The sequence below is a fragment of the Rhinolophus sinicus genome, chromosome 3 (genome assembly GCF_057876585.1).
Source record: "Rhinolophus sinicus isolate RSI-liver-muscle chromosome 3, RSI-T2T, whole genome shotgun sequence".
Lineage (NCBI taxonomy): Eukaryota > Metazoa > Chordata > Mammalia > Chiroptera > Rhinolophidae > Rhinolophus > Rhinolophus sinicus.
In genome coordinates this window covers 87,782,651-87,805,290 of record NC_142503.1, presented here as the reverse complement: position 1 = coordinate 87,805,290, position 22,640 = coordinate 87,782,651, and the positions used below count along the sequence as shown (strand labels likewise).

The 22,640-nt window shown below is 38.1% G+C and overlaps 1 protein-coding gene across 2 annotated transcripts in view; it reads right to left on the bottom strand.

Moving 5' to 3' along the window:
- The window catches only part of MEGF10 (multiple EGF like domains 10), a 155,006-nt gene that overhangs the window by 112,197 nt on the left and 20,169 nt on the right, over window positions 1-22,640 (bottom strand). For both annotated transcript variants that reach the window (XM_074328540.2, XM_074328539.2), the window contains exon 2: window positions 4,667-4,799. In XM_074328540.2, coding sequence (XP_074184641.1) covers window positions 4,667-4,782 — 116 coding nt within the window. In that variant the 5' untranslated portion in view covers window positions 4,783-4,799. The remainder of the gene's footprint in view (window positions 1-4,666; window positions 4,800-22,640) is intronic.

Genomic DNA, 22,640 nt, shown 5'->3' with positions numbered 1-22,640 from the left:
CTCTGTGTGTGTGTGTGTGTGTGTGTGTGTGTGTGTGTGTGTGTAAATACATACAAAGGTATAAAGTTCACTGTTTTGAGCATTTCTCTTCAATCTTGACTCTTTGCATTAAAATTATTCAGAGGGGGACAGCTGGTTAGCTCAGTTGGTTAGAGCGCAGTGCTCTTAACAACAAGGTTGCTGGTTCAATCCCCACCTGGGCCACTGTGAACTACGCCCTCCACAACTAGATTGAAACAACTACTTGACTTGGAGCTGATGGATCCTAGAAAAACACACTGACAATAAATAAAAGTTTAAAATTATTCAGAGGCTCAAACTCCATTCAGAATTGACTGAATATAAATTACTTTTCACAGTGGCCAGAAACAAGCTTCTACTTAAGTTTACAGGAGAAGGGTTTTAAATTCTTTTCAATCCAAATTTATTTTTCTTGTGTTCTTTTTATATATGTTCTTTTTCTTCTATACAATCTTTCTCTCTTTTTTTCATTTTTTTTTATTTTATTAAATTTATTGGGGTGTTTTTTTCAATTTTAATGGTAGTATAGTCACACTACAAAACTTGAAAAATAAATTTTAAAAAAGAGATGGAGAGAATTCCATAACTTTTACACTACTATCAATAGCATTTTACTGTACTTCTTTAGAGTCTCTAGGGGTTTATAGTTTTAGTTTAGTTTTCCTTTTTACATTCTTATAATCATACCATGCATATGATTTTGAAACCTGCTTTTTAAACTTAAGAGGACATATGAATGCATTATAAGCGTTTTTCCATATTAGTCAGTAGCCTTCAAATTCTGACCGCCAAATACTCCGTAAGTGACTACATCTCATTTACTCAACACCCATCTATTATTAGACAATTAAGTCGTCACTTTCCCAGGGAACACTTTCTGGAAGCTGTGTGCTTCCACCCGGAGGGAAATGTCCTCGACAATGGGCCTTCCCGCTCTGGTGTTCATCACTGCTTCCTCATACAGTGGCTGGGCTGCTGTTACTAGGACTTAAATAGCACCTCTGCAAACCATCCACACCGTCACATTCATCAGCAGCTGCTCTTAAAGGGAAGGAATCTTTCGATTGTCCAGTCCACTCCCGTTTGCATCACAAATGAGCAACACTGAGCCCCCAGTGCTAGTGGGCCGTCTAGAGACAGAACTAACGTCACAGCCCAAACACCATACTGCCCGTCTGTCACCTCTGAGATGTCACTAAAAGATCTGACGCTTCTAAAGCAGGCAGTGAGGGGTAAACTGTGGTATAAAAGGAATCTGATCTCAATTCTGCACTATTTTAAGCATGGAGAGGCAAAAACCCTTTCTCTTTCTGCTTGTTTGTTTAATCTTCTCAAACACCCTGAAAACATATCATCACCATGATTTTAACTTATTAAGTATTATCCGGGGAAGAACCCCAGCAAGATTTAATTTAAGGTCAAAGAACAAGGGGGAAAAAAAAGCTATTATCACTTGGACACGTTCCAAAGTGGTTAATTACATTTTTATCTGCTTAAATTATCTTGTTACTTTAATCAGTTATGGTAATAATCATGATTTTGTATCTCTGCTCCCTTCAGAACTGCTGCTTCAATGACTACCAGTTCTGTGGTCCACCCCCAAGGGTTGGTGGGGCGAAGAATGGCTTCTCTTTATTTGCGCCTTCTTTAGAAGAAACCCCAATAATCGGAAGAACTTAAATTTACAGAACATGGAAAGGGGGTGGGGAGAAGGAACAGATGATTTGTGGATTTATTCATTTTCCAAAAGGATGCTGTATAGAATTCATTTACTACCAAGCATACCTTGTGTATCTTAAATGATTTAATTTTCCTTACTTTCATTTTAGGGGCAACTTCTGAGAATCAGAATTGCTGCATTAAAATGAGGTATACTTTTATTTGATAATAAATCATTCAGTGGGGCTGGGGCAGGGCCTGAGACTCTGCATTTCCAACAAGCTCCCGTGAGATGCTTACACCCCAGCTCCACAGACCACACTCTGAGAAGCAAGGCTTCAGGTGGTTCCATGGCTCGGAACCATTGGGTACAGGTGGGTTTTAGGATACGGAATGCCTACAATGAGCCCTATTGAGCCCCACTGACAAGAATTTTGTCCTTGAAGCGAATCACCCTCTCCACATTCAAGCCTATTTCAGTTTTTGAAAATACAGAAGAACCTGTCATTGCACCTTTACTTGATCATTTTAATTCATGCTCTTTTCTCCATTCTTGTCAAAATAATTCTGCTTTCTTTCACCTTTCTTCAAAGATTCATTATTTAGCCTTGTAACAGGAAATCTATCAACAAGAACATTGTAGCAGTCAATGCTTCTTTCTAGCAGTTCATAGAAAAAATAGTCAGGAAAAAATCTCCATCATTTCTCTGTTTTTTTTCATGCCCAATTTCCCTCCCCATTAGTGAGTATTTTAGAGGTTACTCTAATTACTTGTGCAACAGTGGAATTATATTATGTTTAAAAATGAATGTGCCTTTTATCTGTCTCTCCCTCTCTCCCACTCCCCCAACTGATGTCCATATTAGTAACTTTATTTCCTATCAGAAAGTGAAAATTCATTCAACAATTATTTACTGAGCATGTGCCGTATGCAAGGCAATGTTTTAGACACAGGGCCTCATCAAGAGTGAACAAGCCAATGTAAAGTGTCAGCAAGTTTGGTTAAATATTGAGCAAGGAATCAGGAAAAAATGTGTATGTTTGAGTGGGAGCTAGATTACTTGTAGTCTTGGATTCTTTTCTCTTTATAGCCTTTCCCTCAGACAGTTCACCTGTTCACATCTCATCATGCTCTCAAATCCACATTCCCAAACATTTCCAGGCCCATATTTCAAACTGATCTTATGAACACAACAGAGTAAACCTCACTAATCTTTTCTCTCTCAAATCAACTCTCTTCCTTTTATTTTTCCATATGTACAATGACACCCCCCACTGTATTACCCAGCAGGTTCTAAATCTCAGCCTTTCCTGCCTCCCTCACATCCGATAGTCAATGTCTTACCAAGATCTGTTGACGTTCATTTCATGGTATCTTACAAATCGGTTTTTCCTCCCATTCCTAAGCTATCATCCTCCAGGAAGTTCAACCACCAGTGGACACTCCCTTTCCTAAATTTGATATGTACCCATTCATGTATTAATCGATTACTTTTTTATTACTTTAATAAATATTATGCACTTTGTTGGTGAAATGTTTTACGAAAGGTGCTATGAAGATTATAAAGATAATTAACAGGCGATTCCGTCCTCTTAAATTCTGTATAATATAGTTAATGCCACAAAAATATAGAACTTTATTACATATACATATTTCCTCCACAGCTTAAAGTTTCATAGTGATATACAAATCAATTGATCAATTAGGAAAATATATTTTTGTTACCCTGATTGTAATACTGCCAGTGGAGATGGGAACGAGCCCTTGTCAAAAAATACCATTATAAGTAAGGAACCAGTGTGCCCCTAGAATGAGCTGCTGTCTTGATAGGCTCTGAGCTCTGTGCATCTTACCAGTGGGTGACAACAATGATTAGAATGTGTGCTCTCTGGGGTATTAGTCATGGTGCTGTAGGTGACAGGAAAAAGACCAAAAGTTTGATGTCATTTCACTTACAGCTATTAACAATACATGTTACTCTCTAGTACTTGGCATCTTCTATTTGTTTGAAAAATGTGCATTTGCAATGTTATTTTGGGATAAAGATACTTTCTTAGCAATGCAAGTAGCACATTAGAGCAGAGTATATTAGAGACTGCATATAATTGTACTGCACTGCCCCTAGATGGTTTGTGCTATTTTTGTGTTCCAAAAGGGACTACAGGATCCCTGAGAATGACCTATTGTTTGTACTTCCTCTACGGTTCCTACTGCAAATTGCCCAGATCTGGACACTACATCATCTGCTCTCATGTAATCTATTCACTCTTGCCCTCCTCCAATACTGTACCGATTCTAGTGTTGGAGGGCACGGCCTTTAGATGTCCGCATGGCACTGGTTTCAAGCTACCCCTCCTGGTCCCTGCTACCACTCATCTTATTCAGTTCTTTAAGAACATCTCAGGTGACACTACCTCCAGGCAGCTTTGCCAGGTCCTCTAAAAATCATGTCTCCCTTTTCAGGTCACCTCAGCACAATTATTTTAAGCCATAGATTTCAACATTTAAGTACATTATTACATACTGTCTTCCAGTACTCACTCATTGGTTCCCATGCAGAAGTCTAACTTCCCAAATTATTGTAAATAGATTCTAAGCAGGGACAAGAAGACCTTAGGAAGCTCGTTTTAATTGAGGTATTAATGTTTTCCCTGAATTGTACAATTACACCTGTGCAAGAATCAATATTTCAAGTTTTTTCTAATGTAATAGGTATTTTATAAGACCAAGGTGATTAATACTACCCAATTTATTAGTCATAACTAATGATATTTACATAAAAGTCATTTCACGATCTCTTCTCAAATCCTAATTGTATATATCAGACTGATAAGGATAGTATTTATTAGTCATAACTAATTATTTTTACATAAAAGTCATTTCACGATCTCTTCTCAAATCCTATTTTATATATCAGACTGATAAGGATAGTATATAAAGGAACTTATCAGAAATTATTTCTCAGATTACTTTCAGAACTATTACCTTTCCCAGTGGCTACAGACATTAGGGTCTTCAAGATTCAGAGGACATGCTCTCCTTATCCAGTGGCACAATAATAAACAGATAAAGCCCAGGCAAGAGTTCAAAGAAATAACCATTTTGTCTGAAACACAACCTACAAGAAAAAAAAAAAAAATCCAAATTAGAGATGCATTAAAATGGCCCAAACAGAATTCCTTTCAGTACAGCAAGCATCCAGTACCAGTTGTCACCAGGGCTGAAACATGCATAACAAGCCATGTATTCAAATAGATGGGTCACCAGATTTCGCGGTCCAGGAGAGAGAGGTACTTCTGATGTAGTGCAGGATGCCTACCGTTTTGTAAATTACTAAAATGTGCAAATCATCACTAATTGCCACCGCAACAAAAGTGCTTCTCATTCATGCCAGCTAACATTAAAGGAATCTACCCAAACAACTCAGAGCAACACAGCCTTCCAGATTCTCTCACCAGGCATATTTCCCTTCTGGAAGAAGAGCGCTCACAGAGGAATTTGGCCTCATTTGTCCTGGAGGATAAATGATGAAACAGAAGCTCCATTGACCAAGAGAGAGGCACCTCAGGCTCACACTGAGATTTATTCAATAATTCATTCAATGTGTACTGAATACATACTCTATCCAATGCACGGGGCAGACACTGGACATAAAGTACAGATATGGTTCCTGTCTCTCATGAAGGTGTTTATGATTTAATAATCATGACATACATTTCTTATATTCAGTGCTTCAGTTTCTCCACCTGCTGAATAGAAACAAAACCAGCTATCGCACAGAGGTTTCTACATAGGTGCATAGAAAAAAGTGTAAAGCTCTTTGGAGGTCAGTATTAGAGCAAATGAGACCCGGTATTACTGAGAGGAAGAGAGACCATAATAGAAAAACAAACAGCAACATGTTTGCAAAACAGGCCAGCAAAGGAGATAGGAGGGAGAACTTCCAGGCAGAGGGAACTGGAGGTAAGGGGGCGGGGGGTTAGGCACACTTAGGGAGCTCAAATTCAGTCAGCTGCGGAAAGAGACAGGGGGCACATCACAAGGGATTTCAAAAATCACTGCAAAGTATGTGAAATTCATCCAAGGATAAGAGAGGCTAGTAAAGGGTGTAGAGAGACATCAGAAAGATCAGTCTGTATGCAGGGGAGAGTGACATGCAGGAGGAGATTGCAAGAGGGAGGTCAGGTAAGGGAGGTCAGGTGAGACAGGACTGTGGGTGAACTAAGGAAGCAACATTGGGGTTGCAGGGAATTGAGTCTGGGACATTTTTAGGAGTTAACATCACTTGGTGACTGAATATAGGAGTAAGTGAGAGGAGGGACTTCTGGTATAGACCCTTGGATGGACGGTGTGCCCCTCAAAGAAGTGAGAAACACAGAAGCCCTCCTCCTCTGGGGGGATGAAGCTTTAATTCACAGCTTGTATTTCAAGTCTGAGGCTCCTATGAGATATTCAGATGAAGTCCTCTGTGGGCATTTATTGAACACCTACAATGTGCGAGGTCAGCTCAAGTGTGTAACAGTTGTAATGACATGCATCTGGAAATCATACCCGGCTCGTCATCTCCAGGAACTCAGCACTTAATAAGAAGGAAAAGTTTGTCACACTATATAAAATGATCTTATATACTCATTATAATAATGGACATGGAATTAGAAATAGCTGATCCATTTACTAATTAAAAAGAAAATGAGCATTAACTAATTAAAATTAATCATATAATTGATTAAAATTGACTTGCCTATTGGTAAACTAGTGAAACCTGCAAAAACAGGCCAGATTATGTGACTAAAGCATTTATTTCCTGGGTGAGGGGTGGCATTTTGAGATGTTATACTAACTTTCCACACCATGAGGTTACCAGTTTTTCATGTTTGGGAACCAATTTGATTGAATAATAATCTTGTGGTTTAAAAAGATAAGTTTATCTTAAAACAGACACATAAACAACAATACCAACAAAAACCCAACCTTAGGAAATAGTCTACCCTTCAAATTCAAGAGAATACTCATAGATCAAATGAAGAAGTACTAAATTCTTCAAAATCAAGATTGTTTATAAGGACAAGTACTTTAAATATTACTATATTATGGGAAGTCATGTCTAACGCCACGGGATCTAAAACCAAAGAAAATGTTTGATTTGGAATAAAGAAAACATGTTCATTTGTAGGATAATTCAAAGATGGTGTAAGCCACTTACAAGAAGTTGTGAAATTTTTAGAGGGCATTTCAATCGTCATGAAATAATTCCAACACATAAAACGTAAATGGGTACCAAAATATGGCTTATAAGTTAATTTAAATGATTGATGTTTCTCACAGGCTAACCCTCATGAAGTTGTAAAATGTGCAACTTAACATTATATAACTAATGAAGCTATTCCACTTAACAGGAATGCCTTAAAAAGTAACGATAATTAACAGCTGACATTTCCTGAATGATTTCTGTTGCCAGACGCAGTGCTGAACCTTCCATGGGATTTACCTATTTAATCCCCACATTAACTTACCTAAGTAGGTATTTTTATTATCCTCATTTCACAGTTGAAAACACTGCTAGTGTTTTCCTCATCCATCAAAATAAGAGAACCTTTAATATATTTGATTGTAACAAATAAGCATGGTCAATAGTATTTCTCTGTCTCATTGCTTTATCTATATCAGGAAAGTATTTCATTTCAATGAAGTGTGAAACACTTTCATTCTTTCCTCAAAGACAAAACAGGGCTGGTCAGCAGTAATCTGCCATCTACTCACAATTACCCCAAACTGAAAAGTTTATATCCTGAGTCACCACCTCAGACTTAAACCACCCATTTCCCAATTAGAAATGTTTAGTCTGTAAAGTTAGAAATTGCTGTAAGCAATGAATCAAATTGCCAACTAAAAGGATGAGTCTGTGTGTTCTCTTTTAATATAAAAATTGTCATACTAATCTTTTGTATCCCTTCTTGCTTCACACTTGATGCATTGCTCTCTGAAGGCTTTAACTTTTCAAAGGGGATGGGGGGGAGGGGGGGGGAGGAGCAGAATTTGGTCACCACCTCATTGCTTTTGAAATTCGGCATACAGAAAAATCAAACTGCACTGCAAAGCTGCTGGCTGTGTTTATGAAGAGAAAATATCAGTACATTAAAAAAATGTACTAGTATATATGTTTCACTTGGCTTCTTATTACCAAAGCATTTTCCAAATTAAAATTAGAAAATTAACTGAGTTCTAGAATAATCTATATTAAAGTATAAAATGTCAAAAGCAAAGAAAGACAATTGCTAGATCAAGATGCTGGGATCATGCAAACTCACATAAACTGGTAAAAACCAGTTAAGAAAATAATTCAAATGTTATATATATGGTAGATGGAGAAGATAATTCACAAATATGCCGATGAACTGTAAAGAACTACAGGAATGAAACCTTCCATTGTGTTCCATCTTGCTTAATTATCCAAATAAAAAGTGGATAAGACATTACATATACTCTTGCCCTATTTTATTTGTTTTCTTCTATAGGTTTTGATGAGTAAATGTGGGTACCTTTTTCCCTTTATGTCATCCTTGAAGGAAGAAAGTTCAATACATTTTTCTTCCTCTTTTCTCTCTTTTAAGCTGTGTTATCTTGTCTTACACTATAATCTTCCCCTTGGAGAGCAAATGAGAACAAAATACAATCTTTAAAAACAAAAACACCATTTTTCAATTGACAAAAAAAGCTAACACAGTGGTGATTTGCTTCATTAAAACAGACATTTTGAAAATATTCAAAACTCCAAATTGGGTGTTAAGCTACTCCACCCACTCGGTCTTCGTCTTCAAATAACTTTCCTTCTGGTTCCATTTAAATAAATTCAAAATGTGAAAAAAAACACAGTCATTTGCATGAACCCCCTAGTGCCAAACTTGATTGCATTCCATATCATTCAGTTAATTATTATGGAAAAATCAAAACAGAAAATCAGTACAACTGATTAGCATGGCTAAGATGCTCCTCTTAGAAAGAGGAAACACAGCAGGCAGACTTAACTCTTGCCACCTACTTCTAGGAAGACAGGCTCTGCTGCTTCTACCACAAAAACCTCTGTAAATAACCGGGTTGAATAAAATACAATGCATGAGTCTGGGTTCTGATGACAGCGAGTAGTTGCTTTACCAGGGTGTTAGAGAGAAATAAATAACGGGGCGTTGACTTGTTAATTTATTTTTGCAACAACAGAAGGATAAATGATTCCAGATGATTCTTTCTGGTTCTAAAATCGATTTCCTTCCTAGAATCATGAAGTGCGCACATAGAAACAACTTGGGTGCCCTCACCCCGTTTTTTTCTCAAGTTCATTTCCCTAAAATCCTCTCCCAGTTCTCTAAATGAAAACTAATTTCTTGATGAAGTATAGCCACATTTCTACAATTTCCCACCCCCACTCCCTGGATACCAGCAGCTACCTGTTTCACTTGATCACTCTATCATGTTATCTATGAAGTATGTAACTAGCTTTTCCCTGTACTACTTCAGAAAGGCTGCCCACGTGGGGCAGAAAATAGTATGCTGTGTTCTTCCTGGAGCTTTGAGCCTATCAATAGAGTATTAAATAATAACAATATTTCCTCCCCTTTCTTCTGCCTCCCGGCTGAGGCAGTCGGTTGCCAGTCGCGGCTCACAGTAGCCCACCAAAGCACACACCAACCTCCGGGGTCTCAAGGGAGCCCAGCTCCAGAGAGAGCTGTTGTTCACAATCTTATCTGTAGAGGGCGCAGCTCACTGGCCCATGTGGGAATCAAACCCTCCACTTGGGCATTACTTAGGAGATCGGCACTCCAACCACCTGAGCCACCGGGCTGGCCCAAATAACAGTATTAATAGAGTATTAAAGAGGTCAAAAGAGTAACACTTGCTGGTTGCCCTGAGAACCACCTCACTTGAGGACTTCCCTGGAAATACTACTTTGCTGATAAAAATAAATCCTTGAGGCACTGTCATGATTTCTATTTTCACCATCTCAAGCTAGTTATTCTAATAGCATATTGCTTTTCCCAAGTATAACTATTCATTTGAAGCAGTACAAGTGATATTACATATACTTTTTGTCTAGGGGGCCTCATGTCATTTTGTCAACATCAATTACCACAACAAAGATATTCTTCTAAGTCAAATTAAGTCATGTTGTAACAGCAGTCACACAGCATTCCTTGGAAGCATCTAAGAATATAAGTTAAATGGGTATGGCTATTAACATTAATTTTTAAAAATTCTCAAATCTTATTTTATAAACTTATAATGATTTCATAAACAACCTCCCAAATCCGTAAATATTGCATGACGTGAGTGTTCAGTAGCTGTGTGGCATTCACTGGGCACTTCACATCAAGCACAAACTGGGCAAAGCCCTGAGGATGCCAGGTGGGTACTGAGGTACCCACCCTGAGGGAGCTCACCAGACTATTCTGACAATGACCACAAATGGACCATTTCAGTAAAGTATGATGCAGCCACAATTAAGCCCAGAAGACACTGCTGTGGGAACACAGAGGTGCAGCTTCACCTACTTAACCAGCCAACCACACACTCCCTATCTAGGTGGCATTAAGGGGTAGTTTGGGGGAGACACTGGTCACCCACTTGTCATCAACATTGGTAAGTATTCTACAATGTGCCTGTGAATCCATCACCAAAATATAGGGGGAAAAATCCACAAACAATATTCACTACCAATCTACAGTGCAAGCAACTGTGGGGACTATTGTGACTTATCAGGCATGGTCACTGCCCTCAGTAGTTCAAAATTTACTTGGGAGAAAAATTATACATAAGATATGATTATTTGTCAAATGAGTCGATGTAGAATTTTAAGAGAAGGGGGGAAAAATCAATGTGAGCAGTGAAGGCTCATGAAAGTGGTCCAACTTGAACGAAGCTTGTGAAAGAAAAAGAACTAGAAATCACTGAAGGCCTATCTCATGCCTCCCACCTCACATATGCAATCTCATTGGCTGAAATCAAATGTTTCACCTGAAATCACACAGTTAAAACAGAGCAGAGATTCGAGCAAGTCTGGCTGATGACTACAATGTCTGCGACCTGTCCTCATTATCACATCTGGATAACAGGAAGCCTTTAGGTAAATGGAAACCATGGGCCATGATGCAAAGAGAAAGGTGTGAGCCAGGCTTTGAGGATGGAGAGCAGGAGCTCTTAAGCAATCTTGAGAAGCAGTGCTAGAAAGGTAGGTGGACTCAGTGACGAAGGGTCTTGAGCACCAGGCTAAGGAGTTCAGACGATTTTTTCTTGTCTGCTGTGGAATACACTTAAGTCTTTGAGCAGGGTGCATTATTTGACAAAAGAGGTCTTTTGGAAAGTGACACTGAGAAGATGTGCAAAATCCCAAGGGAAAGTAAGAGACTCCAGGCAAAGTAAGTGGGTGGAGGTTAGTGCATGCAGGGTTGAGTGGAACTGCCTGTCGCAGGGCGGTAGCCTAAGGAATGGGAAGCACACGAGAAACCAATGAAAGAAAGAATTGGCGGGACTGGGAGAAATAATAGAAAATATGGTTGATATTAGGGACAACTGTTTTGGGTTTAAACCATTCTGAATCCCAGTTATATTTTCTCAGTTGATTCTATTGAGCTTCTACTGGGAAAATAATGTATCTCTTTTTTGACAGAAAAAGACACTTCAAACACTACTTCTCATTCCAGAATTTGGTAAATAAAATAACATTTGTTTTCCTAAATTTCTCAATATTTAATATTCCTCAATAACATATCCATTCATTCTTCTCAACCTGAAGGGTCCTAATTTTTCTTTTGGCCTGTCCACCAAAAAAAGTTCTTTTATCCCCTTTATAAAATGTAGTCTTTCGTCCTTTTTTTCAACAACTAAGCTTTGGCAGCCCTATTTATCCCCTATGGCTATAGCCAGCCTCCAGGACAGTCGTCAGTGAGCCCATCCTTGAGTAAGCCCATTCACAAGGAATATAGTAGACTTGTGTCACCCATAGGATATGGCAAAAATGCCAGAGTTATACTTCTAAACCTAGGCCATCAAAGGCATCCCACTTCCCATTTTGCTTTTTGGATCACCGTTATCCAGGAAGTCAGCTGCCTTGTCATTAGGACGCTCAAGCAGCCCTATGAAGAGATCAAAACAGCGAGGAACTGAAGCCTCCTAACAACAGCCGTATGAGTAGATCCTCCAGCCCCTGTCAAGCCTTCAGGTGACTGTAGACCCTGCTGACATACTAACTACAACCTCACGAGACCCTGAACCAGAACCACCAGCTAAGCTTATTCCAAATTCCTGACCCACAAAAACTATGCAATAATAAATGTTTGTTGTTTTAAGCCACTAAGTTTTGAGGTAATTTATACACAGCAATGGATAATAAATATGCCTGTATTTCAATATGTCCATACCAAAAATATTTTGTTTGACTTCCAAAATAGCTCTCAAAAATGCCCACTATTTTCTAGCATCTCCCGTAACAGTAGTGCACAGAAGAAAACACCTGCAATGATTCTGAAATCTTTTCCCTACATTCTAACTCCTGGCAAGAGCCCATCATCTTCTAATTACAGTTTGAATTATTTTGTTCCTAGAGGCATGACCCTCACAATGCCTGTTTTGAGATGCATCTGCTGCTTTTCCACACAAAGCACTGCCCCAGATTTTCCTGCTATTTATCCTTAACCAGTTAGCTTTTAACTATCTAGAAGAATTGAGCTGTCTCACAATTATTTGGAGAGTTCATCATGTGCTCTGTGCTGCAGGTCAAGTATAAAACATTAAATGAATGCATCCTGTATTCTTCTCTGGGTTACTCTTTCACCTATAAATAGCTATTTCTTTTATTTTCCTGCATTTGAACTAGTTTTCTATGATTATTTCTGATTAGATGGTATATAAAATTTAACTATTATCTTATTTTTTAACTTTTTATTTTGAAATAATTTCAAATTTGAGAGTTACAAAAATAGAACAAAGAATTCCCTTCACCCAGACTCACCAGTTGCTAACATTTTGCCACATTTACTTTATCACACTCTATCTACACTCGTACACATATATATCAAATATATATGCATATTTTTAACCATTTGAGAGTAATGTGTACATACCATGCCCCTGTGTCTCTAAATACTTCAATGTACACTTCCTAAGAATAAGGGCATTCACCTATATAATTATAACACAATTATCCAAATGAGGAAATTTGCAATACTACCATCTAATCTACAGACCTAATTCAATTTTCATCAACTATCCTAAAAAAGTAATTATGTTAACAATCTTTCACAAAATTTTTTCCAAGCCTTTGCTAAAGAACAAACGTGTTCTTTCAGTCACCAAACATTGGTGAAGACCATCTTTGCCCTCAAAGAGTTTATAATCTAATGTGAGAGGAGTACCACCTGGGTGGTAATGACAAGGCAACATAAAGTATCATTAGGGTCAAAAGAAGTTTACAAAATAAGTATGGCAGTTCAGAAAGTATTTCCAACTATTGAGTGGGCATAAGAAATAGCATTATTGAAGATTTTGCTGGGTAGATGGAGCAGGGGAGGTTGCACCCAGAAGTAGTAAGCGCAAAGGGAAGACAGCGACTTCCCAGGGGGAAAGGCAAATGGCAAGATTGTCTGAAACACAGAAACACAGATTTTCCACTAGAAAAATCGAGTGGAAGAGAAATTTTTAGCCAGATCAGGAATGGTATTGAATATCATGGTTTAAGATTTACCCAAGGTAAAATATCCAAGCACTTTATGAGACCTCAGGCAGTTCAAGAGTGAACAGATTTAAGAAAAATGAACCAGGAAATAGAACTTGATCAGCCCAGGAGGAAAGGGAGACTTATTGATTTTTTCCCCCCTTTCAATCAACAATACTGATTAAAGAAGCTGAACATTTCAGTTTTGACCAACCCCCTGACACAATGTAAGGAGGGAAAAAATTCAATTGCAATAGGTAAATGACAAAAGAAGGCAATTACCTGTAGGAAGGAAAAGTCAAATTGTAATAAATGGAAAGAGGAAAAAGTATAATTCTCTGTCATTAGAATCTTAGGTCTTTACTTGCACATGGGGTTGGGAGGAGGATAGAAACAATGGGAAGCCTACGTATTCGCATGGTCTCTCTCTTGGGAAGGTCCTTTTCAATGGCACATGCTGCTACAGTAGGAAGAATGAGAGTACTCATTCTGCCCCCACCAGTGGCATGACAAGGGGCATCTATATGTCACCTGTTCTCCTAACTCTGGGTCATTATGCTAACCCTCAACTCCTGAGATACTCACTAGTGGGACACAGCTGAGCAATCCAAGTCAAGCCTTCCTAAAATATTATTCCATCTGTGTATTGAAGCAATAAATGCTTCTTGAAATGCAAATTCATTAAAAGTGAGATTCTCCAAGTCACCAAGCTGTTTCCTGGTCAAACTGAGAATCTGATTTAGAAAGTACATAAGGTATTTCCACATTTGTACTGTGCAGATGTTTTAAATCATCGGTGACATCAGGTCTCAACTGCCAGTCACCCCAGAGTTACTCGGTTCTGAACCACTAATCCAGACCAGGATGCAGTGACCACAGACAAGTCTTGCAGCAGGCATTGCCACAAAGGAGTCTGAACACTTGCATTCTTATGGTTTTAAGCCCACACGGTCAAAAGCTTTGAAGATTTGAGGCAAAATGTGAGGAAACTGCTGAGGAAGTAGAAGTAGGAGGAAGAACATAATTATTCAAAGTTGCATTTGGCCAGAACATTCAGGAGAAAATGCTTCGGCAGCCCTCCCTCCCACCTCCGCTTCCTCACCAGTCACATATACATGCAAATATAAGAAGCCAAAACCCAAACCCCAACTTTATGACTCTTAAAATAGGGCTTTGTTTTGTAGATAAAGTGCCACATGCTGAAGTAGCAACACCACTTCCTGTGGCATCTAGACAGATCTTTTATTCAAGAAGTGACCCTGTCTGACCCGGAATAACAGCTTTGAGAACAATCTCATATTGATAGAAAAATTAAGAGCCATTCTCCATACTACTTCCTTCATTCATATGACCCATAATTCTCCCTTCTTCTTTCCCTGCAGCTCCTTACATGTCCTTCTCTGCCATTTTTAGGGAAATCCAGGACCTAGATGCCATGGGGACAGGAAGGAATAGAGACTGAGGTAAATCCTAGTCTCGCTCAGCATCAAACTTGGATCACTGACTTGTCACTCATTTTCTCTTTGCTTTATTTCCCTTTAGGAGATATCAGCCCCAAAAGCAGCTTTAATAGCAAGCAAACTTATTTTAAAAAGAGTCCTTTTCCATTTGCTTTTTTTATAAACTGTTAGAATGTCTAAAATCTGTTGACTTTTGTGTGAACGTAGCCATTAGCAGGTAGCTGGGCCAATATTCTTAATTTTACAGATGATGATACTGTGATCCAGAGAAATTAAGTGCATGCTCAAGGTCACAAAGCTGTTTCACAAATAGCTCCTCTTTAGGCTAATTTTGGGCCAAAATTCAAGAGCTTGTCAGTTTCTCTTGCACAACATTATAAATTGCTGTGCACAAATATAATAAAACACAAGTACATTTGTTTTCAGTGGCTGATGCCAGTTTGCACAGAATGCAAATATACAAATTATAGGCCCTAGGGTTCTTATAAAAGCTCAACACTAAAATATTGATGAAATGATCAATACTTTAATAAGGCAGGTTGTGACTTCTTTTCATTCCAAGGAGGAGGGGCTCACAGTGGAGTTATGTCTACTCGATCTGTATACATCGAAGGAGAAGAATAGACACAGACTTCATAAAAGTTTTGTTAATGGCTGTGACAAAAGACTATCAAAGATAAACGGACGTCTCCCAATTTCTTCAGTACAACAGCGTCTTTTTAGTTCTCTGTGGTATTCTTGGTGCCTAGAACAGCACCTGGCAAAGAGGATGGCGAAGGAAAGAAGGGAGGGAAAGAGGGAGGAAGGGAGGAGGGAGGGAAGAATTTAGAGAATAAAAAGTATAGAGAGGATGTGAACTTGAACAAAGAATTTAAGAAACAAAAAACTTGTTTCAAAAAGAAAAAGATTTAAGTCTGGTAAGTCTTCTCCAGCAAGATTTGGAATTGGTAAGTTGGACAAATAAAAATCGGTTAAAAATATATATATTTCAAGTCATGGGTTTTTCAAGAATTAACATGTACCATGAGGTAGTTCTGCATTCCTTATGTTTCTTAAAGTACCTTAAGATACCTTATTTTTTTTAAGTTCTGGGGGGTGACTTTCATATGTTAGTTTGAAATAAGGCATAGTTTTACAAATTTTATGGGCACTGTAGTTTTTTATTTCTCATTCTCAGAAATTATGCTTGATCTGTTTATTGGAAATATTTTTCTTAATTTATTTTTCATTTTTTGGGGGGGCTTAATTTCACAATGGCAAAATTCTTGCAAGAGTTGTCATCTCTTACCTCATGTATTTATAAGCTTTGTATATTCTAGGATGATTTTACAACTTTTTAAAAACATATCATTTGGCAATTTTATCTGCTTTCCAAAGTATTTTTAAATTCATTTCAGCTTGTGATGCCAATTGTACCTACTTATTATGATTCCATCATTTTAAATTGTTTATCACTTTTGTATTTTAGCAAAAACTTTTATCAAGAATGAGGAAATGGCCAATTTTGGGTTGGCTTTCCTAAAAGAGTCATCAAGTTTTTAAATTCTATTTTGACATTGGAATATGAAATAAAGAGTTGAGAAATGTATGTCTCTATCATTTATCACTAATTTAGTTTTATTCCACATTCTAAATACAGCAATAAGCAGTTAAATAGTATTAGTCCTTTAGTTCGACTTCTTATTGTAAAGATAGATAGGTTTTACTGATAGCAAGTTTTAAAACCAAGGCCTAGAAACACTAACGTTTGATGAGCTTTTCACTTTGATCAGTTTATCCTTTTTACCAATCAACTTCCAATTTGTCCTCCATACTGCCACTAATTGTTTCAAAACACAAATCAGAACATCACACTCCCATACTTAGAAGTGTTTAGGTGCTTGCCTTTGCAATAAAGTCCGAACTGTCATTCATTCACTTAAGATGATCTGAGTTCAGCCTTGTCACCCGGCAAGTTCTCACATGTATATATCACTTCTACACATCACTTGAGCAATTCTGACTGCTTGAATTTCACACAATATTACATGTTCTCACTCCTCTATGTCTTTCCCCATGCTGGTCATTCTTCTTGAAATACCCTTAACTATCTTGTCAACTTAATTCTCATTCATTCTTCAAGAGTTAAATGTCACTTTCTTTTAGAAGAGCTCCCAGGCCCATCTAAGCATCTTTCTTCTTTGCTCCCATAATCCCCGGGGCATCCTGGGAGTAGATGATGTGGACTTTGTCAGAGTAGTAACACACACTATTTTATTCACCATTTTCTTACACATCTCTCCATTAAGTAGTAAACTCCTTAATGTCAAAACAGTACACTGTTCATCTCTCTACATACTTTTCTTTTTAATTCTTTTTTCCCCTTTTTCCGCCTCCCCACTCCACCTTCCACCCAGACTCTGGTTCAAGCTGTTGTTTCTCAGTCTAGTTGTGTAGGACACAGCTCCCTGGCCCATGCTGGTATTATGAGCTTTGCGCTCCCCCAGCTGAGGTAGTCGGTTGCCGGTCGTCAGTCGGCCGCTCACAGCAGCTCACGGCAGCTCTGCCCGGTCAAGTAGTCCAGCTCCAAGGAGAGCTGTTGTTCACAATCTTAGCTGTTGAGGGTGCAGCTCACTGGCCCATGTGGGAATCAAACTGGTGACCTCGGCATTAGGAGCATGGCTCTCCAGCCTCCTGAGCCACCGGTCCGGCCCTCTCTACATGTTCTTGTCACATATGGAGCACTTAAGTTCTTGACTACTGACTGATTGACTGAATGAGTAACCTATAGGAAAGATAAACCTCTGATTAAAATTTAAAGCTCAGCTTAAAATTTTTTCCAATATAAAAGGAAAGAAATGGAAGGTCAAGATTATACCATTTAATTTCTGAACTACACACACACAAAAAAAAAATCCTGGAGTTGCAACAAAATGATTGCAATACTAGTGATTATAAATATAACAATGAAAGCTTTGCTATAAAAATATTGTTTTAATTAGAGAAAAAATTTATGTTGTTTTGAAGAGAACCTATGGATCGTTTCAAAGGCTTAATTAATAGTCTGTTATTCTGTAAATTCATTTAAAAGCTTACCGCTTTCTTTTCATTTGGCATTCTTTTATTCTCAGTAAGTAGCCCTGCTTAAACAGAGGTACATTTGGTCATGATTTTTGTGGACCTCATATTCATCCCAACTCTGGTCGAAGTGAGATGACCATGAGCATACATTTGGGAACAGCAAAGGGAGGGTCCAGGCTGAGCCAGGAGCCAGGCAAGAGAAATAACAAAGGAAGGTACAGGAGTTAGGCCCAAAAGAGCAATGGAACCAAATTCTCAATGGCTGTGCTTCTAAGAACTCTTTGGAAGAGTAGAGTCCCCCTGGCTGAAAAGCACAATTCCTAGGGCCTGCCTGTGCAGGCTGGTAAAGAGGCCCATCTGAGCAAATTTCACCAGAAAAACAATGTCTGGGGGTACCCCACAATGAACCCTCAATGATTAGCAGAGTTTTACAGTCTACAGTAACTGAAGGACTGCCCTGCTCCAACGTGTTCATGAAGCATAATATAAACACAGTTTAGAAAAGGGAAAGATTTTATTATAAAGTGATTTAAAATATATGCTTGCAATATAGACAGAAAGGGATCCATATATATTTAAGCTTAATTTTGAGAAGTAACTAAGGTCTTTGATGGTCTCCGATGAAGATCACATTGTGACTACAAGTACAAGAGCATTGCCATGGACCCCAAATGTTCATAAGTGTTTGTACATTACCCAAGTGAGGCAAGGAAATGAGAAGCACAGGTGGGTACTAATGCACACCAAGTATAATGTTAAGAATAAATAAATAAGTGAACTACAACATTAATATCAAAATAATTACAGGTTTCGTGGTAGATAATACCTTTACTCTTAAACGGATTCTGGTAACACTATGAGAGCTATTTGAACCAAAGAAGCTAAAGGTATTTGCACTAAAGCCATGAATTCTAAATTCTGCAGGGCCACAGGCTTTGCAATTGATGACATTTTCTTTAATCTCTTCCCTTCTTCCATTCTTGTTCTTTTAAAATGTCATTTCCCTTTTGCCTTTATTATAAATTCTCATCCTTGACTCTTTTTCTTAAATTTCAAAACCTGCAACAGTAGTATCTTCACTTTATCATAAATATTGGAAATGACAGGCAGCAGAAAGCATTCAAGGTTAAGTGGACCCCATCAGACTGAATACATTAATGTCCTTTTTCTGAAGAAGCATTTCCTATAAACTATATTACTGTCATTTGTTCAAGGTTATAAACTTTCTAATCATTTAATTTAAGAAGGAAAAATAAAATCTAATGGATTTAAATTATACATGAAGATTATCTCAATTGAAAACTCTATGGAGGACGGAAATAGTTTTTTGCATGGATTATATTTTTTCTACCCTGCTAATTTGAAAGGGTCTATGTATGATTCATTTCTATGAATTTGGGTCAACACGTAAACCTCCCTAATTGTTTGAAATTCAAACCATTACATAAGCTTCCTGTCAACTTATTTCTCTCTTTGCAACAATTTATTCTCTTATTCCGTATCTAGTTAATGATGTGTTTAGGACGTAAGTAAAAATATTCTTTAGTCTTTTCACTAATAACTGCATAGAAATCTCTTATCGAACCAACTCTTTACATCCTTCATCTGATAGCTGTATGTTACCTTGAGCTGCTGGTCATTTTTTGACACAACCAACCCCATCTCCTCAACTAGACTATAAGCTACTTGAAATCAGACTCCTGTATTTAAAAAGCTTTCAAGAGCTTGCCTTTGCAATAAAGTCCAAACTGACATGTAAGTTCTCACATATATATTATCACTTCTATATATCACTTGAGCCATTCTGGCTACTTGGATTTCCCATGTCTTTGTCTTTATCTTCCACTCCATTCCTCCCTGACTTCTACATCTCTCCCCCCTGTGAGAATATAACAGATGCTCAATAAATGGTTAGCTGTGTGAGATCAAAACTTGGGGCTACAGGGAGCTCAACATTCACATTGCATATCATATTGGGCAGTTATCTGTGAGGTTGAAGGGCAGTGAGGGGATCGTATCCTGTGGGTCACAGACAGTTGACATGAGTCCAGAGGCTGGAGGTGAGAGACTAATAACTGAGAATGGGATCCCTACTTGGGGAAAACCTATGCCCTCAGCTGGAAGCCTGAGTAATTTAGAGAAATGATCCTGAAGTGATCTATTCCTCCAGGAGGTGGCGCTTTAGCTCAGGGCCACTCTTAGTTGTTCAAATTCCCACTTCCTCTAGAAGGCATCTCCATATGAGTTCACTCATATGAGGGATATAAAACAGAAAGCAACAAATAAACAAACAGAACGAACAAACAAACAAACTCATAGACACAGACAACACTTTGGTAGTTAAGGGTGAAGGGGAAGGAGGGTGGGGGGAGAATGAAGAGGGTGAAGGGGGTCAAATACAAGGTGATGGAAGCAGTCAAGACTTTGGGTGGTGAGCACACAATACAATATACAGATAATGTATGATAGAATTGCATACCCGGAACTTATATAATGTTATTAACCAATGTTTAATTAAAAAAATAATAAATAAATAAAAGGCATCTCCGTAAATTTATAGAAATATCCCCCCTACAATGTAATTGAAACTAAAACATGAGCTATTTCATCCCAGAAGATCTCACTATTCTTAGAGAAAATATAAGAAAACTAATCTGAGTCTTATTTAAAGAGAAGCTTTGCTTTTCCAGCAACTAAAGAATACCCACAACAGTGTCTTTGCTTAAACCACAGGTCTTTCCAACTGTACGTGAGAAGTCTCACTTTTTGATGCAAGGTGTATATAGACATGGTTTCTTAAAACACATTTTAATGTGGTAAAATCTAAGTCTTCACATGCCTACTTTCATTTTTCACAAGAAATATAGTTGACATCAATGGCGGAAAATGTCTAAATGGATAGAAGGTGGTAAAAAGTGAATTATAAATACATATTAGGTATCAGATAGTACATATATACGGTGCACCATTAAGGTTGGTATGCCTTTAGATGTATGTGTGTACAAATGTCAAACACACACATATTACTTGTTCAGGGCTAATCAGATGAGCAGGTCAAGGTTATGCTTTATTAATGATATTGAAATTAAATTAAATCTTAATTATGTTCTATGAATCATCTGCTTCATTAGGTCAGATTAAGAGAGCTAAATTGAAATATAGTCACCTAAATTGAAGAAGTACATATTCTCTTGGAAATATCCTGAAAAACTCAAAATTATGCATTAGGAGGCAAGGACATGAGTTAATAATTTTATAAAATGGGATTCAAGGCCTTTTCAAAATATTTAAAACAAAACGTCTGCCCAAATTTCTGTGCCTATGGCCATACTGGATTAAAAACAAACAAAAAATCATCTCCACCGATATAAATGCAGCTTCCAAATCTATACTATCCAAGACTGTAACCGTGCAGAGACGTGTCAGAAATGGGCAAAGCACATGGCCATCTTTCCCAAGAGCACATGGTTCTGAGAACCAGCTCTGAACAATCCAGGAAGAGCCCCCAAGGAAGTCTAGAGCCACATTCTCTTACTATTGACAATATATACTTCTACCTGTCCTATGTCATTAAATTCTTAGATCCGTTTTCTGTAATGATGAGCCAGACTCACGTTCATCATTAAAAAAAAGAAAGAAAAAGAAAAACAACCTTAATGAAGACATTTGCCTTAGAAACTGCCATAATCAAAGACAGACCTTTTCAGATGTAATTACATTTTTTTCCAAGATAATTTATCCTATTAAAATATGATAATGTAACATAGTTTCAGGTTATCTGAAACCTTTCTAAGGTTGAAAGCTGGAGTTAATTTCTTGCTATAAGCAGTATAATTTGAACCTAAGAGAATCAGGGAGCATTTTATATTCTCACAAGCATGTAAAAGCTAAAACTATTTATTTATATCCAAAGTACTTACAGGAAACTGATTGTTCCCCAGGAGTCTGCATATGCTTTGTACTAGAGTGCAAGTGATAGCCCAGAAACAACAGAACCGTCCTCCCCAAAACTGATCCAACCTTTCCCCGGCAGCTCTCTTGGCTAACAAGGCCTTAGGAAGAAAGCCCTTGCAGAGATGTCATTTTTGATGACATCGGTATGCCAAATTCAAAAATCAGCGTGATTGGGGGTTTAATGAAACACTTTGTTATTCCCTGCAATGAAAACGAAAAAATAGAGACAGAGTTCTTCAGGCTTAATTACCACATCTGTTATTAGGCACTTTACCGTGATTGACTGGAGTGTATGTCAGACACGGTGCCAAAAAGCTTCCCCATAAAAGCAGCTTCCTGCTCACTGCCTGAATGGTATCGGTCTCTGTTACAACCAGGATTTCCATGGCAAACAAGTAAAGCTTGGTATGCACAAGCCCCCATGCCAGCTGAAGGCACTTTTTCCTGGTGCCAGTTAAGCTGGGAGCAGGGCCTGGGCCACTTGCTCTGACTTCTGCTTCTCTCCCTCCTTCGGGCTTCCCTGAAGCCCAAGATAAACAGGCACCATGGTGAGAGGAAGGAGCAAGGTGAGAGTAGGAGGGCTGAGCTGTGGCTTTGTTGTGATAACTCCTTGCAGACATTAAAATTAGGAGTTATGATGGGGTGCTGCAGATGAAAAGCATTTTCTAGCTCCTGAGATCTTTATGACTTTAAAAAGTGCAGCTAACCTGCAACGCCAAGAAGTCAGTTTCTCAGGAGACCTAGTTCCTTGCACGTCCTGAGCCCTATGAACCAACCACCAAAT